The sequence below is a fragment of the Procambarus clarkii genome, chromosome 60 (genome assembly GCF_040958095.1).
Source record: "Procambarus clarkii isolate CNS0578487 chromosome 60, FALCON_Pclarkii_2.0, whole genome shotgun sequence".
Classification (NCBI taxonomy): domain Eukaryota; kingdom Metazoa; phylum Arthropoda; class Malacostraca; order Decapoda; family Cambaridae; genus Procambarus; species Procambarus clarkii.
The window spans coordinates 31,127,115-31,149,357 of NC_091209.1; the positions used below are offsets into that span (position 1 = coordinate 31,127,115).

General features: G+C 41.8%; 1 protein-coding gene across 1 annotated transcript in view; it reads right to left on the bottom strand.

The window, feature by feature from the left end:
* Nucleotides 1-21,596, bottom strand: part of LOC123766954 (arylsulfatase B) — a 156,017-nt gene extending 134,421 nt beyond the window's left edge. The window contains exons 1-2 of the mRNA XM_045756443.2: nucleotides 21,434-21,596; nucleotides 20,830-20,993 (exon numbers count right to left, since the gene is read on the bottom strand). Coding sequence (XP_045612399.2) covers nucleotides 20,830-20,993; nucleotides 21,434-21,578 — 309 coding nt within the window. The 5' untranslated portion in view covers nucleotides 21,579-21,596. The remainder of the gene's footprint in view (nucleotides 1-20,829; nucleotides 20,994-21,433) is intronic.
* Between the last annotated feature and the right edge of the window lie 647 nt (nucleotides 21,597-22,243).

Here is a 22,243-nt window from a genome sequence, read left to right on the forward strand (position 1 = left end):
GAATGGTCCAGGACGGACCGAAACGTCGTCGTCCCTTCAATTTCTAGTGTGTGGTCTGGTCACCATTGGAGAAGCCGTTGTTGACTAGGACCTGCCTTACCCTACAGAGTTCTTCGTCGACTTGCTTCCTTTCTGAGCTGTGGCTGAGAGCACGGTTGACATAAGCGTTAACAACACTCCTCTTGTCCCTGTCTGGGCAGTCGCTGTTGGCATTTAGGCACATTCCTATGTTCGTTTCCTTAGTGTAGACTGCAGTGTGGAAACCTCCGCTCTTTTCCATGACTGTTACATCTAGAAAGGGCAGCTTCCCATCCTTTTCCATCTCGTAAGTGAAACGCAGCACGAAACTCTGCTCAAATGCCTCCTTCAGCTCCTGCAGATGTCTGACATCAGGTACCTGTGTAAAAATGTCGTCAACATACCTGCAGTATATGGCCGGTTTCAAGTACATTTCGACTAAGACTTTTTGCTCGATGGTACCTATGTAGAAGTTTGCAAACAGGACACCTGGGGGGGAACCCATGGCGACCCCATCTACTTGCTTATACATGTGCCCATCCGGGCTCAAGAAGGGTGCCTCCTTAGTACAAGCTTGAAGGAGTTTCCTCAGAATGTTCTCTGGTATGTCAAGAGGAGTGCAGGCCGGATCACGATACACTCTGTCGGCTATCATCCCGATTGTCTCGTCCACAGGTACGTTGGTAAACAGGGATTCTACGTCCAACAAGGCTGTTATCCCTGTGGCCCGTGTGCCCCGCAGTAAGTCAACAAATTCCTTTGGAGACTTCAAGCTGAAGGCGCAAGGGACATAAGGAGTCAGCAGGCCATTGAGTCGCTTCGCCAGTCTGTACGTGGGTGTGGGTTAGGTGTGGTATCTGGCTAATGATTGGCCGAAGTGGGTTTCCAGGCTTGTGTGTCTTGACATTTCCATACGCATGTCCAGGTTTATATTCCCCAATAATCTTTGTCAGGTGGAGTCCAGATTTCTTGGCATTCACAGTTTCGATCAGTTTGTTGACCTTTGCTTTCAATTCGGCTGTAGTGTCCTTCGTTACCCTTTGGAATTTAGTTTGGTCAGAGAGTATGAGGTTCATTTTCGCCAGATATTCGTCTTTTTTAAGAATGACGTATATTGGCGACTTGTCACCTCTCCTGACAACTATCTCCTTGTTCTCACGAAGGCTCTTAGCTGCCGCTTTGAACTCGGGGGACAGTATGGTGCTTCTGTAGTTGCCTCGATTCTTTCCTCCTTCCGCAATAAGTTCTGCTTGTAAGGTATCTTTGGTAGTGACCTTCTTTTGTGTCTCGAGGTCGAATATGTCGTCCAACAGAATTTCCAACTCCACTTTCCGGGCCATCTCACTCGGTCTGGACATAACGTGACAGTTTATACCCAGATTTAGGAGAGTGACTTGGTCCTCAGTGAGGTTAATTCCTGCAAGGTTCAGGAAGCCATCTCTCGGTCGTATAATTGCCATAGGTCCTCCATATAACGTTGTTAGTTTCTTGATAATCTTTCAGGACCCTTTCCTCCGTTTTATGAGCTGTGGAAAAGAAGTTCCTGTAAAATAGTCTAATAGGGGGTATTGGTGTTGTGTTGGTTGTCTCTTCAGAGATTGCATGGCGTTTCACTTTCCTTCTTATGATGTCTTCGACGAAACCATTGGAGAAGCCGTTGTTGACTAGGACCTGCCTTACCCTACAGAGTTCTTCGTCGACTTGCTTCCATTCTGAGCTGTGGCTGAGAGCACGGTCGACATAAGCGTTAACAACACTCCCCTTGTACCTGTCTGGGCAGTCGCTGTTGGCATTTAGGCACATTCCTATGTTCGTTTCCTTAGTGTAGACTGCAGTGTGGAAACCTCCGCTCTTTTCCATGACTGGTACATCTAGAAAGGGCAGCTTCCCATCCTTTTCCATCTCGTAAGTGAAACGCAGCACGGAACTCTGCTCAAACGCCTCCTTCAGCTCCTGCAGATGTCTGACATCAGGTACCTGTGTAAAAATGTCATCAACATACCTGCAGTATATGGCCGGTTTCAAGTTCATGTCGACTAAGACTTTTTGCTCGATGGTACCCATGTAGAAGTTTGCAAACAGGACACCTAGAGGAGAACCCATGGCGACCCCATCTACTTGCTTATACATGTGCCCATCCGGGCTCAAGAAGGGTGCCTCTTTAGTACAAGCTTGGAGTAGTTTCCTTAGAATATTCTCTGGTATGTCAAGAGGAGTACAGGCTGGATCACGATACTCTCTGTCGGCTATCATCCCGATTGTCTCGTCCACAGGTACGGTAGTGAACAGTGATTTTACGTCCAACGAGGCTCTTATCCCTGTGGCCCGTGTGCCCCGCAGTAAGTCAACAAATTCTTTTGGAGACTTCAGGCTGAAGGCGCAAGGAACATAAGGAGTCAGCAGGCCGTTGAGTCGCTTTGCCAGTCTGTACGTGGGTGTGGGTATCTGGCTAATGATTGGCCGAAGTGGGTTTCCAGGCTTGTGTGTCTTGACATTTCCATACGCATCATGACCTTCCATAAGAAGGTCACTACCAAAGATACCTTACAAGCAGAACTTATTGCGGAAGGAGGAAAGAATCGAGGCAATTACAGAAGCACCATACTGTCCCCCGAGCTCAAAGCGGCAGGTAAAAGCCTTCGTGAGAACAATGAGATATTTGTCAGGAGAGGTGACAAGTCGCCAATATATGTCATTCTTAAAAAAGACGAATATCTGGCGAAAATGAACCTCATACTCTCTGACCAAACTAAATTCCAAAGGGTAACGAAGGACACTACAGCAGAATTGAAAGCAAAGGTCAACAAACTGATTGAAACTGTGAACGCCAAGAAATCCGAACTCCACCTGCCAAAGATTATTGGGGAATATAAACCTGGATATGCGTATGGAAATGTCAAGACACACAAGCCTGGAAACCCACTTCGGCCAATCATTAGCCAGATATATATATATATATATATATATATATATATATATATATATATATATATATATATATATATATATATATATATATATATATATATATATATATGTCGTACCTAGTAGCCAGAACGCACTTCTCAGCCTAATATGCAAGGCCCGATTTGCCTAATAAGCCAAGTTTTCATGAATTAATTGTTTTTCGACTACCTAACCTACCTAACCTAACCTAACCTAACTTTTTCGGCTACCTAACCTAACCTAGCCTATAGAGATAGATTAGGTTAGGTTAGGTAGGGTTGGTTAGGTTCGGTCATATATCTACGTTAATTTTAACTCCAATAAAAAAAATTTACCTCATACATAATGAAATGGGTAACTTTATCATTTCATACGAAAAAAATTAGAGAAAATATATTAATTCAGGAAAACTTGGCTTATTAGGCAAATCGGGCCTTGCATAGTAGGCTGAAAAGTGCGTTCTGGCTACTAGGTACGACATATATATATATATATATATATATATATATATATATATATATATATATATGTCGTACCTAATAGCCAGAACGCACTTCTGGGCCTACTATGCAAGGCCCGATTTGCCTAATAAGCCAAGTTTTCCTGAATTAATATATTGTCTCTAACTTTTTTCTTATGAAATGATAAAGCTACCAATTTCATTATGTATAAGGTATTTTTTTTTTATTGGAGTTAAAATTAACGTAGATATATGACCGAACCTAACCAACCCTACCTAACCTCACCTAACCTATCTTTATAGGTTAGGTTAGGTTAGGTAGCCGAAAAAGTTAGGTTAGGTTAGGTTAGGTATGTTAGGTAGACGAAAAACAATTAATTCATGAAAACTTGGCTTATTAGGCAAATTGGGCCTTGCATAGTAGGCATAGAAGTGAGTTCTGGCTACTAGGTACGACATATATATATATATATATATATATATATATATATATATATATATATATGTCGTACCTAGTAGCCAGAACGCACTTCTCTGCCTACTATGCAAGGCCCGATTTGCCCAATAAGCCAATTTTTCATAAGTATGTAATTATCAAAAGAAGGCACCAAACCGGGAAGGCTATGTAGCACCATCAAATGCGCAAAATAATCAGAGGGCGCTAAATATCACCAAGGATGCCAATACAAGAACAAAAACGCATAAGGTGAACAATATCAAAAGTTGTCAGCTATCAACTGCAGCTGCACCTTGGTGCAATCCTCCAGCACCTGTTCGCCCCTAGTATCAATAAACTTTGCTACCTTCTCGTCCTCCACAACGTTTCCCACAACTAGACAAATGTTACCAATACGCCAGTATCCGTCAGAAGGATGAATATGAATGACTAAAAGCAGTTTTGTTTCTTCGTTAACATTAACTACGTTTAGCACTGAGGAGAAATGCCCGACAGACCACTGGAACATTATCTAATACAGTATGTATATGTATATATATATATATATATATATATATATATATATATATATATATATATATATATATATATATATATATATATATTACCTAGAAGGGGTACCACCTCTGGTGCAAGTGTAGGGATCCACAGCCTCGGAGAAGAAAATAAAGAGTACTCAGAGAAGACCTTGTGGATCCTCACTGAACACTTTGATATTTTCTTCTCCTACCACCCCTATTCTTTTGGTATGTGTGTATATTTATCTAACTTTATTTGAAACTTCCTTACACAAAAAAAGTTACAATATTGATTACATGCTGGTAACAAGGCTGTTTGTCACAAGTTGAACAGCTCCTCCAGCTCCTCAGATGGCGGGCAGGAACCATGAATGCAGTGAGCATTTCCTCTCTGGATTGCCACACTAAGGCGCTGAAAAAGAAAACTGGCAGCTCTAGGGTCTCTAATTGTTTCGATTAGCTTAGACCCCAATTCCTTCAAAAAGCTAGTAGCACTTTTACCCCAGGCACCAAGTGTCTCTGAGGCAATGGGGACAAAATTGTAGTGGTGCTCAAGGTCTCTGTATTTACGTGACTTGGCAGCTTCCCGGTGATTGGCAGCTCCTCCTGCTTGTGTAGCACTGAAGTCAACATAGGTATTGGCTAAAGTTGAAACGCAAGTGTAGTCCCACACCAACTGTCTACCATTTATCCAGGGGTTCACCGTGATTCCGTCTGGGCGACCGACAGGCTCATCAGAGTTGCGGGACATTAGGTAACGGGGCTCTCTCTCTGCTGGACAACTGGCTGTGGTAAGGCTTCTCTTAATAATGTCATTGGCCTCGCCGTGTCTTGCATGCCATCCTCCTGTCCTTTGGCAGAGAAGGCCATGCCGACCGTATCTGTCGGCCTCTGCCTCGCCGCAAATACACCTGTATTCGGTGTGGATTGGGGCAGCGAGGCGGAGAGCTACGGCAATTCGGAGGGCCTGCGGAGTGAGACGGGTGCCGGTTGCTGACATTGGGGTTGCTAATAGGAAATCACCTGCATGGGGAGCTGCTACAGTTCTAAGTCGGGCAATCTCATGTGGTGTTGTCGCAGCTTCTAGCAAAGTCGCAGCTTCTTGGTTGGCAATGGGGCGATCCCAGCTGGATTGCTTATGGGCTTCAGATGGCGGTGGTTGGGGTGCTGGTCCTGCGAGAGAGACCCATTTGGTTGTGCATTCTGTGAAGCTGGGATCATGTACCCCTGCCTGTTGAACTAGGTGCTCAGGTAGGATTTCCTTCACCAAGTTGTCAGACCCCACTGAAGAGGACAGGAACGCTGGTACAGCAATTTGGGTTGCTGTGCGCACGCCAAGGCCCCCGAGTCTGACAGGAAGGGAGGCCTGTTTCCACTGTGAGTCGCTGAGGGAAAGATTGAGGGCTTTTTCTAGTGTTGATTTCAGCAAGCTGTCGTACTCTTCTAATTTAATATTGTTGAAAGATGGCGAACATCTTAGAAAGTAGGTCAGCCTGGGGAGGGACAAGCATCTGGTGATGAGGTAAAGTGCATCATCAGCATCGATGTCTTCAATCCTCTCGTTCATCCTCTTCAGGTCAGTGATCTTCTTACCTAGGACCCCGTCGATGGCATTCCTGCCAAGAGGAGCACCTAGGAATGTGCTGTCCTCAGGGTTGGTTGTATGAATGTCAGGCAAAACAACCTTTATTTGCTCTATTATGCGCTGGTTGGTGGAGGTTATTTCGCACTTGGAAGGGTTCAGGGTGAGGCCTAGGCTTGCTCCTTGCTCCTGAATTATTCTTATGTCGTCCAAGAGTGAGGCTGGGGAGCCAGCTAGAGTACCATCGTCCAAAAACCAAATATTGAGCTCACTGGACAGGTTATCGGTGACTTCCTTGATAACTAGGCAGAAAAGGAAAGGAGCAAGGGGGTCACCCTGTTGGACACCTTCTTGTGATTCAATTTCGTGTTCCCCAAAAAGCAGAGTTAGATTCTTGCTGTAGCATGAGTTTACAAACGGGTAGAGGGAAGGAAAAAGGCGATGAACTGCACTGAGTACTGCATCCCTTCTAACCAGATTGAAAGCATTTTTGAAATCCAGCTTTATCAGGGCTTTTTCATCCGTAATGTTGGCAATGTAGGCTCTAGCTGCATGAGCCGCTGCCTCACACCCTTGGGGAAATATATATATATATATATATATATATATATATATATATATATATATATATATATATATATATATATATATATATATATATATATATATATATATATATATATATATATATATATATATATATATATATATATATATGTCGTACCTAGTAGCCAGAACTCACTTTTTGGCCTACTATTCAAGGCCTGATTTGCCTAATAAGCCAAGTTTTCCTGAATTAATATATTTTTTCTAATTTTTTTCTTATGAAATGATAAAGCTACCCATTTCATTATGTATGAGGTCAATTTTTTTTTATTGGAGTTAAAATTAACGTAGATATATGACCGAACCTAACCAACCCTACCTAACCTAACCTAACCTATCTTTATAGGTTAGGTTTGGGTAGGTAGCCGAAAAAGTTAGGTTAGGTTAGGTTAGGTAGGTTAGGTAGTCGAAAAATAATTAATTCATGAAAACTTGGCTTATTAGGCAAATCGGGCCTTGAATAGTAGGCCAAAAAGTGAGTTCTGGCTACTAGGTACGACATATATATATATATATATATTAGTATATTTTGGTAGCAATCTTTCCTGTAGACATATATTATTAAATATGACCGAAAAAGTAAGATTAATAATTCAAACACGAATTTTCTCAATCTTTCGTACATTTCTTTTCACTGTTGGAGGTAAATCAAAAATCAATTCTCCAAAATTCCTTTTTATTTCTAGTCTGACGCGACACGAGCGCGTTTCGTAAAACTTATTACATTTTCAAAGACTTTAGTTTACAAATACACAACTGAATAGAACTTACGCAACTCCGATTTTATATCTACATTTGAGAGAGGTGGATGGGGTGAGGTGGCATTAATAGGGTATTAATTTCATCAACACAAGACAGAACAAGAGGTGGCATTAATAGGGTATTAATTTCATCAACACAAGACAGAACACGAAACAATGGGTATTGAATAGAAGTGATTGTAGAAAGCCTATTGGTCCATATTTCTTGATGCTTCTATATTGGAGCGGAGTCTTGAGGTGGGTAGAATATAGTTGTGCATTAATTGGCTGTTGATTGCTGGTGTTGACTTCTTGATGTGTAGTGCCTCGCAAACGTCAAGCCGAGGCACTATATATATATATATATATATATATATATATATATATATATATATATATATATATATATATATACATATATATATATATATATATATATACATATATATATATATATATATATATATATATACATATATATATATATATATATATATATATATATATATATATACATATATACATATATATATATATATATATATATATATATATATATACATATATATATATATATATATATATATATATATATATATATATATATATATATTTGAGTGAGGTGGGAAGGGTGATGTGGCATTACAATTTGAGTAAGGTGGGAAGGATGATGTGGCATTAGAGGATATTAATAGGGTATTAAAAGTATCAACACAAGACAGAACACGAAACAATGGATATTGAATAGAAGTGTTTGTAGAAAGCCTATTGGTCCATATTTCTTGATGCTTCTATATTGGAGCGGAGTCTTGAGGTGGGTAGAATATAGTTGTGCAATAATTGGCTGTTGATTGCTGGTGTTGACTTCTTGATGTGTAGTGCCTCGCAAACGTCGAGCCGCCTGCTATCGCTGTATCTATCGATGATTTCTGTGTTGTTTACTAGGATTTCTCTGGCGATGGTTTGGTTATGGGAAGAGATTATATGTTCCTTAATGGAGCCCTGTTGTTTATGCATCGTTAAACGCCTAGAAAGAGATGTTGTTGTCTTGCCTATATACTGGGTTTTTTGGAGCTTACAGTCCCCAAGTGGGCATTTGAAGGCATAGACGACGTTAGTCTCTTTTAAAGCGTTCTGTTTCGTGTCTGGAGAGTTTCTCATGAGTAGGCTGGCCGTTTTTCTGGTTTTATAGTAAATCGTCAGTTGTATCCTCTGATTTTTGTCTGTAGGGATAACGTTTCTATTAACAATATCTTTCAGGACCCTTTCCTCTGTTTTATGAGCTGTGGAAAAGAAGTTCCTGTAAAATAGTCTAATAGGGGGTATAGGTGTTGTGTTAGTTGTCTCTTCGGAGGTTGCATGGCTTTTCACTTTCCTTCTTATGATGTCTTCGATGAAACCATTGGAGAAGCCGTTATTGACTAGAACCTGCCTTACCCTACAGAGTTCTTCGTCGACTTGCTTCCATTCTGAGCTGTGGCTGAGAGCACGGTCGACGTATGCGTTAACAACACTCCTCTTGTACCTGTCAGGGCAGTCGCTGTTGGCATTTAGGCACATTCCTATGTTTGTTTCCTTTGTGTAGACTGCAGTGTGGAAACCTCCGCCCTTTTCCATGACTGTTACATCTAGAAAAGGCAGCTTCCCATCCTTTTCCGTCTCGTAAGTGAAACGCAGCACGGAACTCTGCTCAAATGCCTCCTTCAGCTCCTGCAGATGTCTGACATCAGGTACCTGTGTAAAAATGTCGTCAACATACCTGCAGTATATGGCCGGTTTCAAGTTCATGTCGACTAAGACTTTTTGCTCGATGGTACCCATGTAGAAGTTTGCAAACAGGACACCTAGGGGAGAACCCATAGCGACCCCATCTACTTGCTTATACATGTGCCCATCCGGGCTCAAGAAGGGTGCCTCTTTAGTACAAGCTTGGAGTAGTTTCCTCAGAATACTTTCTGGCATGTCAAGAGGAGTACAGGCTGGATCACGATACACTCTGTCGGCTATCATTCCGATTGTCTCGTCCACAGGTACGTTGGTAAACAGCGATTCTACGTCCAACCTATTTTACAGGAACTTCTTTTCCACAGCTCATAAAACAGAGGAAAGGGTCCTGAAAGATATTGTTAATAGAAACGTTATCCCTACAGACAAAAATCAGAGGATACAACTGACGATTTACTATAAAACCAGAAAAACGGCCAGCCTACTCATGAGAAACTCTCCAGACACGAAACAGAACGCTTTAAAAGAGACTAACGTCGTCTATGCCTTCAAATGCCCACTTGGGGACTGTAAGCTCCAAAAAACCCAGTATATAGGCAAGACAACAACATCTCTTTCTAGGCGTTTAACGATGCATAAACAACAGGGCTCCATTAAGGAACATATAATCTCTTCCCATAACCAAACCATCGCCAGAGAAATCCTAGTAAACAACACAGAAATCATCGATAGATACAGCAATAGCAGGCGGCTCGACGTTTGCGAGGCACTACACATCAAGAAGTCAACACCAGCAATCAACAGCCAATTATTGCACAACTATATTCTACCCACCTCAAGACTCCGCTCCAATATAGAAGCATCAAGAAATATGGACCAATAGGCTTTCTACAAACACTTCTATTCAATATCCATTGTTTCGTGTTCTGTCTTGTGTTGATACTTTTAATACCCTATTAATATCCTCTAATGCCACATCATCCTTCCCACCTTACTCATATATATATATATATATATATATATATATATATATATATATATATATATATATATATATATATATATATACATATATATACATATATATACATATATATATATATATATATATATATATATATATATATATATATATATATATATATATATATATATACATATATATACATATACATATATATATATATATATATATATATATATATATATATATATGTATATATATATGTATATATATATGTATATATATATGTATATATATATATATATATATATATATATATATATATATATGTCGTACCTAATAGCCAGAACGCACTTCTCAGCCTACTATTCAAGGCCCGATTTGCCTAATAAGCCAAGTTTTCATGAATTAATGTTTTTTCGTCTACCTAACCTACCTAACCTAACCTAACCTAGCTTTTTTTGGCTACCTAACCTAACCTTACCTATAAATATAGGTTAGGTTATGTTAGGTAGGGTTGGTTAGGTTCGGTCATATATCTACGTTAATTTTAACTCCAATAAAAAAAATTGACCTCATACATAGAGAAAAGGGTTGCTTTATCATTTCATAAGAAAAAAATTATAGTAAATATATTAATTCAGGAAAACTTGGCTTATTAGGCAAATCGGGCCTTGAATAGTAGGCTGAGAAGTGAGTTCTGGCTACGAGGTACGACATATATATATATATATATATATATATATATATATATATATATATATATATATATATGCAAACAAGCCTGAATGGTCCCCAGGACAATATGCAACTGAAAACTCACACCCCAGAAGTGACTCGAACCCATACTCCCAGAAGCAACGCAACTGGTATGTACAAGACGCCTTAATCCACTTGACCATCACGACCGGACAAATGAGGTGATAGCTGAGGCTGTTCCTCACGTGTGCCCCAAAGAATGAGGTGATTTGGTAAAATGCTATGCCCAAGATTACTATCCGAGTGCCGGCGGTGGGGTGGTTCAAATAGCCTCGGCTATCACCTCATTTGTCCGGTCGTGATGGTCAAGTGGATTAAGGCGTCTTGTACATAACAGTTGCGTTGCTTCTGGGAGTATGGGTTCGAGTCACTTCTGGGGTGTGAGTTTTCAGTTGCATATTATCCTGGGGACCATTCAGGCTTATTCGCATTTGTGTTCCTCACGTGTGCCCCAAAGAATGAGGTGATTTGGTAAAATGCTATGCCCAAGATTACTATCCGAGTGCCGGCGGTGGGGTGGTTCAAATAGCCTCGGCTATCACCTCATTTGTCCGGTCGTGATGGTCAAGTGGATTAAGGCGTCTTGTACATACCAGTTGCGTTGCTTCTGGGAGTATGGGTTCGAGTCACTTCTGGGGTGTGAGTTTTCAGTTGCATATTGTCCTGGGGACCATTCAGGCTTGTTCGCATATATATATATATATATATATATATATATATATATATATATATATATATATATATATATATATATATATATACATGTATACAACCCATGTATATCTTGTAACCATCAAATGCATAATAAAGCACAAAAAATAAAAAAGGAAGGGGGTGGTAGGAGAAAAGCACACAGAAACTGTATTGGAGGGGATCTAAACATTCCCTCTAATGCGTTATGCGTGGTTTCCTCCGAGGCTATGGGTCCCCCTTCTTCCAGCTAGAGGTGGTACTCCCTTCCTATATATAAAAAAAAAATATATATACATATATATATATATATACATATATATATATATATATATATATATATATATATATATATATATACATATATATATATATATATAATATATATATATATTTATATATATATATATATATATATATATATATATATATATATTGTGACGGTAACGCGTTGGTGTTCGGCTGTTTAAGGCTAGGGGTATGGCCTCGTCACATAGTTATAAAAAAAAATAGAAAAACTGGAACTTCGTCTGTGGTAAGGTAAGGAGAAGACACACTAAACACAAGTAAACTTTAACAATGAAATTTTAATTACGTTAAATAAATCAAAACATGAAAATAATGCACAAACAAATTCTTATAATAAAATCAATGAATCAAAATAATAAGAATACTTAAATGACAAAATGAAAAGTTACGTTAAGGCAAAATAACAAGAAGTGCAATACAACAGTAAGTGGGAGGTGCTGGAATATTGGCTTAAAGCCACCACCTCTCTCAGTACACTCTAGAGTCTAGCTGGGAGGTGTGCTGGCTACGAAAGCACGGAACATTCTGAAGACTGATGTTGGGGCGACCCCAGACATCGGGTAGTATTGGGGGGCGAGTGCAGGTGCAGCCAGACCGGCGACCAATCAGCGGAGCCGTAGCGATCAACGGGTAGTTTGGTGATTTGGGTCCGAACAGGTGGCGGGCTGCATACGTTTCTGCTCACCCTTGCAAGCCTTGCTGGTGCTGGTGTTGTTGTCGTTGTTGGACATTTCTTCCATAGTCTTTTTATATAATTGTGAAGACGTAATTTTGGAGGGAAGAGCAGGCTCAATCTCTTGAAGGAGATTATCGTCACAACTCTCCCCCGAAGCCTGCGGTTCTGGAAGAAGTACGTCTTTATGTGGTGGAGTAATGGATGGAGTTGCTTCTACTTCATAAACTCTGGAGAGATCATGGGCTAAGATGTTGTCAGACTCTTGGTATAGCGTGTCTCCAGGTTGAATTTCTGCAGTTAGCAAGCCCATAGTAGAAGACGTTGAGATGAGAAGTGGGCGTGCTGCAGGAGGTGTAGGGTGGTGTGGTCCGTATTGATGGTGGACCGAGCACGTTTCAGGTGTGGAGTGAAGTGCTGAAGCTTCAGGATGAGGAAGAGTAGCTCCTTGCCAATTGTTCCGTAGATCCTTGTAGCAGTAGTCGCTGACAAGTGTATTCTTCTCGCCTCGTTGCTGCATCACGACACCACCCACGTCGGTACCATTGGCGTCGACATGGAGGATGAAGGGCTTATCTGACGAGGTGAGAGTGGAATTAGAAGAGGGCATAGGAGCACGAGTATTATCCTGAAAGCATTTGGGAAGATCATTAAGGATTTTGGAATTAGAAGGCGCCGACTCCTTGTCAGTGCTTTCGGGAGAAGAAGCTGGGAAGGTCTCACTGTGGATGTAGGGTTCTGTGAATGTGGAATAGTTAATCAAGACAGTGGGAGGAGTACCATTATATTGCTTCAGGAGGTTGACGTGGCACAGCTGGGTCTTCCGCCGCCTATCAGGAGTCTCTATCACATAATTATTATTATTCCTGCACTCTTTGACGCAGTAGGGTCCTGAAAATCTGTTTTGTAAAGGTGAACCTGGGATAGGGAAATAAGCAAGGACGAAGTCTCCCGGCTTGAATTTTCTTACTTTGCTGGTCTGGTCGTAATGAGTCTTCATTCTCACCTGGGCTTTCAATAGATTATCATGGGCAAAGCGGTGGACTCTCTCTAGAATGTGTTGAAGGTTTTGAAGAAACTGGGGCACATTCTGATGCTCACTGAAGGTGGCATCTCTGAGAGAGTCTTTGAAAGCCTTAAGGGGAGTACGGCACTTACGGCCGTAGAGCATCTCATAAGGAGATACTCCTAGGGACTCATTGGGGAGACTTCTGAAAATACACATTATTAGGTCAATCTGCTTATCCCAATCCTTTGAGGTTTCACTACAAAACTTTTTCAAGAGTGCTTTGATGGTCTGATGACTACGTTCAAGAGAACCCTGTGAAGCAGGATGATAGGGGCTGGACAATACCTGTTTGATGTTGAACTCCTCCAGTGTTCTTTTGAAGAGATCACTGGTGAAGTTGGTGCCACAGTCACTTTGAATCTCCCTGGGAAATCCGTATTGAGTGAAGATCTTCAGTAGATGTTTGATAACCGTAGCAGCCGTGATGTTCTTCACTGGAACTGCTATGGGAAATCTGGTGGTAGGACACAGGATGGTTAGGATGTAGGCGTTACCTGAACTGGTCCGAGGTAAAGGACCAACACAGTCTATTATGAGTCTGTGGAAAGGTTCCGCAGGCACCTGTATGGGAATCAGTGGTGCTCTGGGAATGGAGACGTTCGGTTTGCCTGCCATCTGACATGTATGACACTGTTTTACGTACTGTTTGACGTTGTTTACCATACCTGGCCAGTAGTAGTCTTGACGAATCCCATGGTAAGTCTTGTTGAAGCCGTAGTGGGAGAATGATCCGTGGGCCAGGTGTAGAATAGTGGGCCGCAGGCTGGTGGGAATCACAAGTTGTTCGGTGTTGGCCCAATCGTCCTCCTCCTTCAGTTTACTGGGTCTATATCGGCGGTAGAGCAAGTCGTTCTCTAGGAAGAACCCAGGAATACTGTCGGGTTGAGTCTCAGCCTGGAAAAACAATGGTGTTAAAGTAAGATCTTCCCTCTGCAACTTACGGAACTCCAACTTGGTCAGATGCGGGGGTAGTTTCTGAGGGTCTTGAGGGACAGCGGTAGCAGTAGAGTCAGCTGGCTGTGGACGTGCGGCTTGTGCACGGGTGGTCACGAGAACCGGAGGAGAAACTTCATCACTCTCTTGAACCTCTGCTGGAACATACTCGAGAATAGGGTTACTTGGCACAGAGTTACACACCTGGGGTTTGTCCATGACGATCAGGTTGGTTGGTTGCAGGTCTTCTGCCAAGTCGTTGCCTAGGAGAAGTTGCACTCCAGGCATGGGAAAAGGCTTTTCCCTGACGGCGACTTGGACTTCCCCGTTCACGTAGGGACAATCCAGGTGGACTCTGGCGAGAGGGTATGGAGTAGTAGCAGTGAGGTCAGTGATGAAGACTGTTTCCCCGGTGTAGACTATGTTGGGCACAGCCGACTTCAAGATGATCGATTGTAGAGCCGCTGTGTCCCTCAAGATCTTCAATTTGAAACGTCCCTCCGGATTTGAACCGTTGGCAGAGACAGTTCCAGTATACAGGTGGTTACTGAAAAGAGAAAGATCATTAACATCAACACCAACATTCATCACAGGCTTACCGGACTTAGGAGGAGTTGGTTTGGGTCGTTGTTGGTCAGTGGTTCCCTTGTATTGAGACTTACCACACTTGTCTATGGTATGTCCATAGAGTCTACAATACTTGCAGTACAGTTGTGAACCAGCTTGATCGGGGCTCACCTTCTCGTAACTGTACCACGACTTCTTACTGGAGGATGGTTCAGGTGTCAGCCGGTGGATGAGGCTGTAAGTGTCAGCCGACTTAGCACACTTCAGGTAGTCGGTTTCTTCTTTATCTGCTAAGTAGAGGCGGACAGGAGGCGGCACACGTCTCAAGAATTCTTCAACAAGCATCAGGTTCACGAGTTCTGTAAAAGTAGAGACATGTGCTGCTTCCAGCCATTTCATGAAATACCTCCGTTTCGTGTTAGCAAACTCGAGGAAGGTAGTGGTACTTGCCTTCAGGTGGTCACGGAATTTCCTTCTATAACTTTCGGTGGAAAGTAGGTAGGCGTCTAACACTGCTTGTTTCAGAGTGTAGTAGTCATTCTCAGACGCCAAAGTACTGAGTGTGACTGCAGCTCTACCTGTAAGATGGACTCTGAGAAGTGTTGCCCATTGGTCGACAGGCCAACTGAGTTGATTAGCAAGGGTTTCAAAGGTGGTAAAGAACACATCAACTTCTGCTTCTACAAAGGATGGCATTAACTTACTTGCATGTGATATATTAAAACTGACGGGAAGATTGGCAGTAGCTTGTTGGCGTTGAGTGAAGTGTGAAGTTTCCAAGGAGATTTCGCGTTGACGACACTCTAGAGCCAGAGTCGCTTGTTGCTTGTCATGTTCGCGTTGCATCTCCAACTCGCGTCGTTTGGTTTCAAGCTGTACTCGTTCCCGCTCCTGGAGTAGTGCAACCTCACGTTCTTGTTCGTCTCTCCTCAAGGCAGCTTCACGTTCTCTGAGGGTGATTTCTCGTTCTTGTTCTTCCCTCCTCAAAGCAGCTTCGCGTTCTTGTTCGTCTCTCCTCAAAGCAGCTTCGCGTTCGTGCTCTTCCCTTCGTATGGCAGCTGCTTCTCTTTGCTGCTCACGTTCAATCTTGGCCAGCTCTAGTTTAAGTTTCATCGTAGCCAAGTCAGTTTTCTCTGCAATATAGTAAGTTTCATGAGTTTCAGAGTCTATCTTACCTTGCTCTAAATAGTAATCCAGCAACAGGTTGTGTAGGTCATTTTTGTTGGCTTGGTAGGGAACTTCTAGTTGATACTCATGTGCAAGAGTTTGTAGTTCAGTCCTCTTGGCACGACTCAAAGTCCCTATTTCACCTGCTGGATTTGCACGGAAAGTTTGGAGACGAAACATGGTGAAATTAGCAAATAAAGGTACACGAATGTTCAATAATGAAATGTCAGAAACAGGACAACGTGGCAACTGGCACCTATCCTGTGTGATCTTTAACAATTAACGTTAAGTGAAAGATATTAAATGATTAAATTAAATCAAGGGCGCAGGAAATCTTGTACCCGGTACTCATGTAAGAGAATAAGGGCAAGAAAATCCTACTAACAAATGAAACAAAGTTTCGAAAACAAATGAAACAGTTAAATGCTTCAAAAGTAAAATTGGTAGTCCAAGAATGTAGGCATACCTTGCCAAGTCTCTATAGGACATAAAGCAAGTTTTTCCCACTGAATTTAATATGATACTTACAGAATTAGCGAACTTTTGTGCTCTGAAAAAATAAGCTAATTCCCTACCGTTGTATGTATCATCATCTCTGACTGACGTGTAGGGGTGCGAGGTGTCAACTGGTGACGAGAACTGCTGCTGAGGTCCCAATTCAGCAACTAAAGTTCGAGCTAGAGGAACTATGGCCCTCTTTGTCCTCCTACAGTCAGATTGCAGAAGATTGGGTACTCTTGACCCGGGGCAGACCACAGTACCAGGGTACCAATATGATGATCTGTCAGAATGAGAAATATTCAAGGGACATAGATGGTAAATACGAGTAATAACATGGAGGGAGAGATGACCAATTAAGAGTATGACTGCGGCCTACAGTCACCACGTAATCCAAAGTTGTCTCACCTTCACTATATGTTACTCTCGTAATGCACAATACACCGCACCTTATAAAAAATGAAATTGAATGAAAAATAGTAAAGCTACGTTAACAAAGTTAAATACGCTTACCACTTGGCACCAGTACCTGAGTGAGGCTCCTAGGACAGGCCCCCATAAAACTTGTGACGGTAACGCGTTGGTGTTCGGCTGTTTAAGGCTAGGGGTATGGCCTCGTCACATAGTTATAAAAAAAAATAGAAAAACTGGAACTTCGTCTGTGGTAAGGTAAGGAGAAGACACACTAAACACAAGTAAACTTTAACAATGAAATTTTAATTACGTTAAATAAATCAAAACATGAAAATAATGCACAAACAAATTCTTATAATAAAATCAATGAATCAAAATAATAAGAATACTTAAATGACAAAATGAAAAGTTACGTTAAGGCAAAATAACAAGAAGTGCAATACAACAGTAAGTGGGAGGTGCTGGAATATTGGCTTAAAGCCACCACCTCTCTCAGTACACTCTAGAGTCTAGCTGGGAGGTGTGCTGGCTACGAAAGCACGGAACATTCTGAAGACTGATGTTGGGGCGACCCCAGACATCGGGTAGTATTGGGGGGCGAGTGCAGGTGCAGCCAGACCGGCGACCAATCAGCGGAGCCGTAGCGATCAACGGGTAGTTTGGTGATTTGGGTCCGAACAGGTGGCGGGCTGCATACGTTTCTGCTCACCCTTGCAAGCCTTGCTGGTGCTGGTGTTGTTGTCGTTGTTGGACATTTCTTCCATAGTCTTTTTATATAATTGTGAAGACGTAATTTTGGAGGGAAGAGCAGGCTCAATCTCTTGAAGGAGATTATCGTCACAATATATATATATATATATATATATATATATATATATATATGTATATATATATATATATATATATATATATATTGGTAGCAGTCTCTCTTGTAAACATATGTTGTTGAATATGACCGAAAAGGTAAGATACATAATTCTAACACGAATATTCTCAATATTTCTGTGTTTTTCTTCAATGTCGGTGGTAATACAAATAACATTTCTCCGAAATTCACTGTTTAATTGTCCGACGCCTAAATGCGTTTCGTAATTCGTATTACATTTTCAAAGACTTAATTTACTCACAAATTCTTCGTACTTATACTCTATTGGATGAGGTGATATGGTACAAAATTTTTTTGTGAGGTGACAAACACAAGACAGAACACGAAAACAATGGATATAAATTGGATAAGTGAACATATGAATGGAAGTAACTGCAGAAGGTCTATTGGCCCATACTTCCTCTTGCTTCTTCCATATTGGTTTGGGGTCTTGAAGTATGTAGAATATAGTTGTGCATTAATTGGCTGTTGATTGCTGGTGTTGATATTTTGATGTGTAGTTCCTCGCTGATGTCAAGCCGCCTGCTATCGCCGTACCTATCAATGATTTCTGTGTTGTTTGTTAAGATTTCTCTGGTGATGGTCTGGTTGTGAGAAGAGATTATGTGTTCCTTGATGGCTCCCTGTTGTTTATGCATTGTTAGTCGCCTAGAAAAAGACGTTGTTGTTTTGCCTATATACTGAGTTCTTTGGGGCTTACAGTCCCTATGTGGGCATTTAAAGGCATAGACGACGTTGGTCTCCTTCAAAGCGTTCTGCTTGGTGTCTGGCGAGTTTTTCATGAGTAGATTGGCCGTTTTTTTTTGTTTTATAATAAATTATCAATTGTATTTTCTGATTTTTGTCTGTAGGGATGACGTTCCTATCAACAATAACTTTCAGGACCCTTTCCTTCGTTTTATGAGCCGTCGAAAAGAAGTTCCTGCAAAATAGTCTAATTGGGGGTACAAGTGTTGTGTTGGTTGACTCTTCAGAAGTTGCATGGCGTTTTACCTTTCTTTTTATGATGTCTTCAACTAAACCGTTAGAGAAGCCGTTGTTGACTAGGACTATCTTAAACCCTACAGAGATCTTCATCGACTTCTTTCCATCCTGAGCTGTGGCTTAGAGCACGGTCGACGTAAGCATTGACAACACTTCTCTTGTACCTGTCTGGGCAGTCACCATTGGCATTAAGGCACATTCCCATGTTTGTTTCTTTGGTGTAGACTGCAGTATGGAAGCCTCCGCTCCTTTCCGTGACTGTTACATCCAGAAAGGGCAGCTTTCCATTGTTCTCCATCTCGTACGTGAAACTCAACACAGAGTTTCATGAGTTTCCACAGTTTCCACAGGTGGAAACTGAGTGCCTAAATGAGCCACAGAGATATTAGAAAGAACTTTTTTAGTGTCAGAGTGGTTGACAAATGGAATGCATTAGGAAGTGATGTGGTGGAGGCTGACTCCATACACAGTTTCAAGTGTAGATATGACAGAGCCCGATAGGCTCATGAATCTGTACACCTGTTGATTGACGGTTGAGAGGCGGGACCAAAGAGCCAGAGCTCAACCCCCGCAAACACAACTAGGTGAGTACAACTAGGTGAGTACAGAATTCTGCTCAAATGCCTCCTTCAGCTGCTGCAGACATCAGGCATCAGGTACCTGTGTAAAAATGTCGTCAACATACCTGCACTATATGGCGGGTTTCAAGCCCATGTCAACTAAGACCCTCTGCTCGATGGTGCCCATGTAGAAGTTCGCAAACAGGACACCTGGGGGAGAACCCATGGCGACCCCATCTACTTGCTTATACATGTGCCCATCTGGGCTCAAGAAGGGTGTCTCTTTAGTACAAGCTTGGAGTAGTTTCCTTAGTATGTTTTCTGGTATGTCAAGAGGAGTACAAGCCGGATCACGATACACTGTCCACTATCATCCCGATTGTCTCGTACACAGGTACGTTGGTAAATAATGACTCCACATCCAACGAGGCTCTTACCCCTTTGGCCCGTGCTCCGCGCAGTAAGTCGACAAATTCCTTGGGAGACTTCAAGCTGAAAGCACAAGGGTACGTAAGGAGTTACCAACCCGTTGAGTCGCTTAGCCAGTCTGTATGTGGGTGTGGGTATCTGGCTGATGATAGGCCGAAGAGGGTTTCCTGGTTTGTGGGTCTTGACATTTCCATAGGCATACCCAGGTTTGTATTCCCCAACAACTTTTGGCAGGTGGAGTCCGAATTTTTTGGCGTTCACAGTTTCGATCATTCTGTTTACCTTCGTTTTCAATTCGGCTGTAGTGTCCTTCGTTTCCCTTTGGAATTTAGTTTGGTCAGAGAGTATGAGGTTCATTTTTGCCAGATATTCGTCTTTTTTAAGAATGACGTATATTGGCGACTTGTCACCTCTCCTAATGACTATCTCCTTGTTCTCACGAAGGCTCTTAGCTGCCGCTTTGAGTTCGGGGACAGTATGGTGCTTCTGTATTTACCTCGAAATTTTCCTCCTTCTGCAATAAGTCCTGCTTGCAAGGTGTCTTTAGTGGTCAGCTTCTTTTCCTTCTCGAGGTCGAATATATCGTCCAATAGGATCTCCAACGATCAAGCAGATGTTGCCCTCCATATATATATTAATGTCAGAAATTAAGCCCAACGAGATTATCTTGCTCTTGAATCATTTATTTGCTGAAGGGGAAAAAATGCTGATAAAGGTGAAAAAGTGAAAGATCAAGACCATCCTTGGAGGAGGTGACTGCAAGAGCAGTCACCCCCTACACCCACATGTATCCTGAGGGTGAAAGGTAGTCCCACCTGTCTACTCCTGGACCCACCTGTCTACCCCTGAACCCACCTGTTTACCCCTGAACCCACCTGTCTGCCGATAGTGAAGGGGTAGCGGCCGGTCAGGAGAGCAGAGCGGGTGGGGGAACAAAGATGCTGGACATAGGACTGCTCCAACACGACGCCGGATCGCGCCAACGCTTCCAGCTGAGGCGTCTCCACCAGCGGGTTGTGCCACGACACGTCGTTCCATCCTGCATATCAGACCACAGCACCTTTATGCATGATTAGTTATAAAGAACACTTGCATGTTTGTTTGGTAATTGTGTCAGGCTTAAACTGAAACAGATAACGCTTAGCTATATAAACTTGATATGCAACAACGATCACAAAAAAAAACTGATCCAAGTATGCGGAAAAAAACACGTTTGAAAAATTAGAGAAAGCTTAATGGGATTTCGGCTCAATTCACCTTTATCTGAGCAAAATAGAGGTTGATAGTCTATATCTTTTCCGATGAAGACGAATTGAACCGAAATTGCGATCATCATTCGCAATTTTTTTATGTGTTTTTACTTTATAAACGTGGTAGAACTGTCAGGTCGTTTGGCCGTCAACTTATCATGTAGGTTAAAGTCTTCAAGAGGACAAGTGCGTATGTGATCACTCTGTGAGGAAGGTTGTTTAAGCTCACCCACATCGTCAGCTACAATGAGTATGATGTGAGGTTGTTGGGGTTTTGAGCGTGGCGGTTGTGCTGGAGCAGGAGTAGCACAGGTAACCCCCAACGTGGCCCCAGTCATCAACAGCAGCAGGAGTTTGCTTTTGCCTGATGCCATGTCTAGAATGTTAAAATATTACTTGTTATATATGTTCAAGTCAAAAGTAGCTTACAAGTTGAGCGTTCCAGGTTACTCAATACCACTCATTAGAACCACTGTAACCAGACCTTTCGTGCAACAATGATCTGTCAACCGACCACTCAATCCCCTCCCCCTTCTCAAATAGTCATAATAGTCAAACCAGCTGACTATTATTCGTACCATTTACCATTCGTCTTTAACTTTACGAATCTTCCATCATCTTCCTTCTCCGCCGTTTAAAGAAAATTCATTCTTCCCAATCTTCTATCCTTCAGTATTTTCCCATTACCATTGGTCTCTTCATCTTGTTCTCTCACTCTACTTTCACTCAGCTTATTCACCAAAAAGAACAACACAAACAACTGGCAGAAATTAGACAAAATTTTGATTGAAGGTAAACCTGGGTAAATACAGGTTTGGAAATAGGATTTAAAGATATGTTTTGGAAATAAATTTATAGACATTCATAATGGGATGGACACACTAGAGAGATAAGAAGACCATTTAATGAGGACCAAGAGAGATAGAGAGAGAGACATTCAAACACAGAGACATATTTAGTCACAGGCCAAGACAGACACACACACACACACACACACACACACACACACACACACACACACACACACACACACACACAC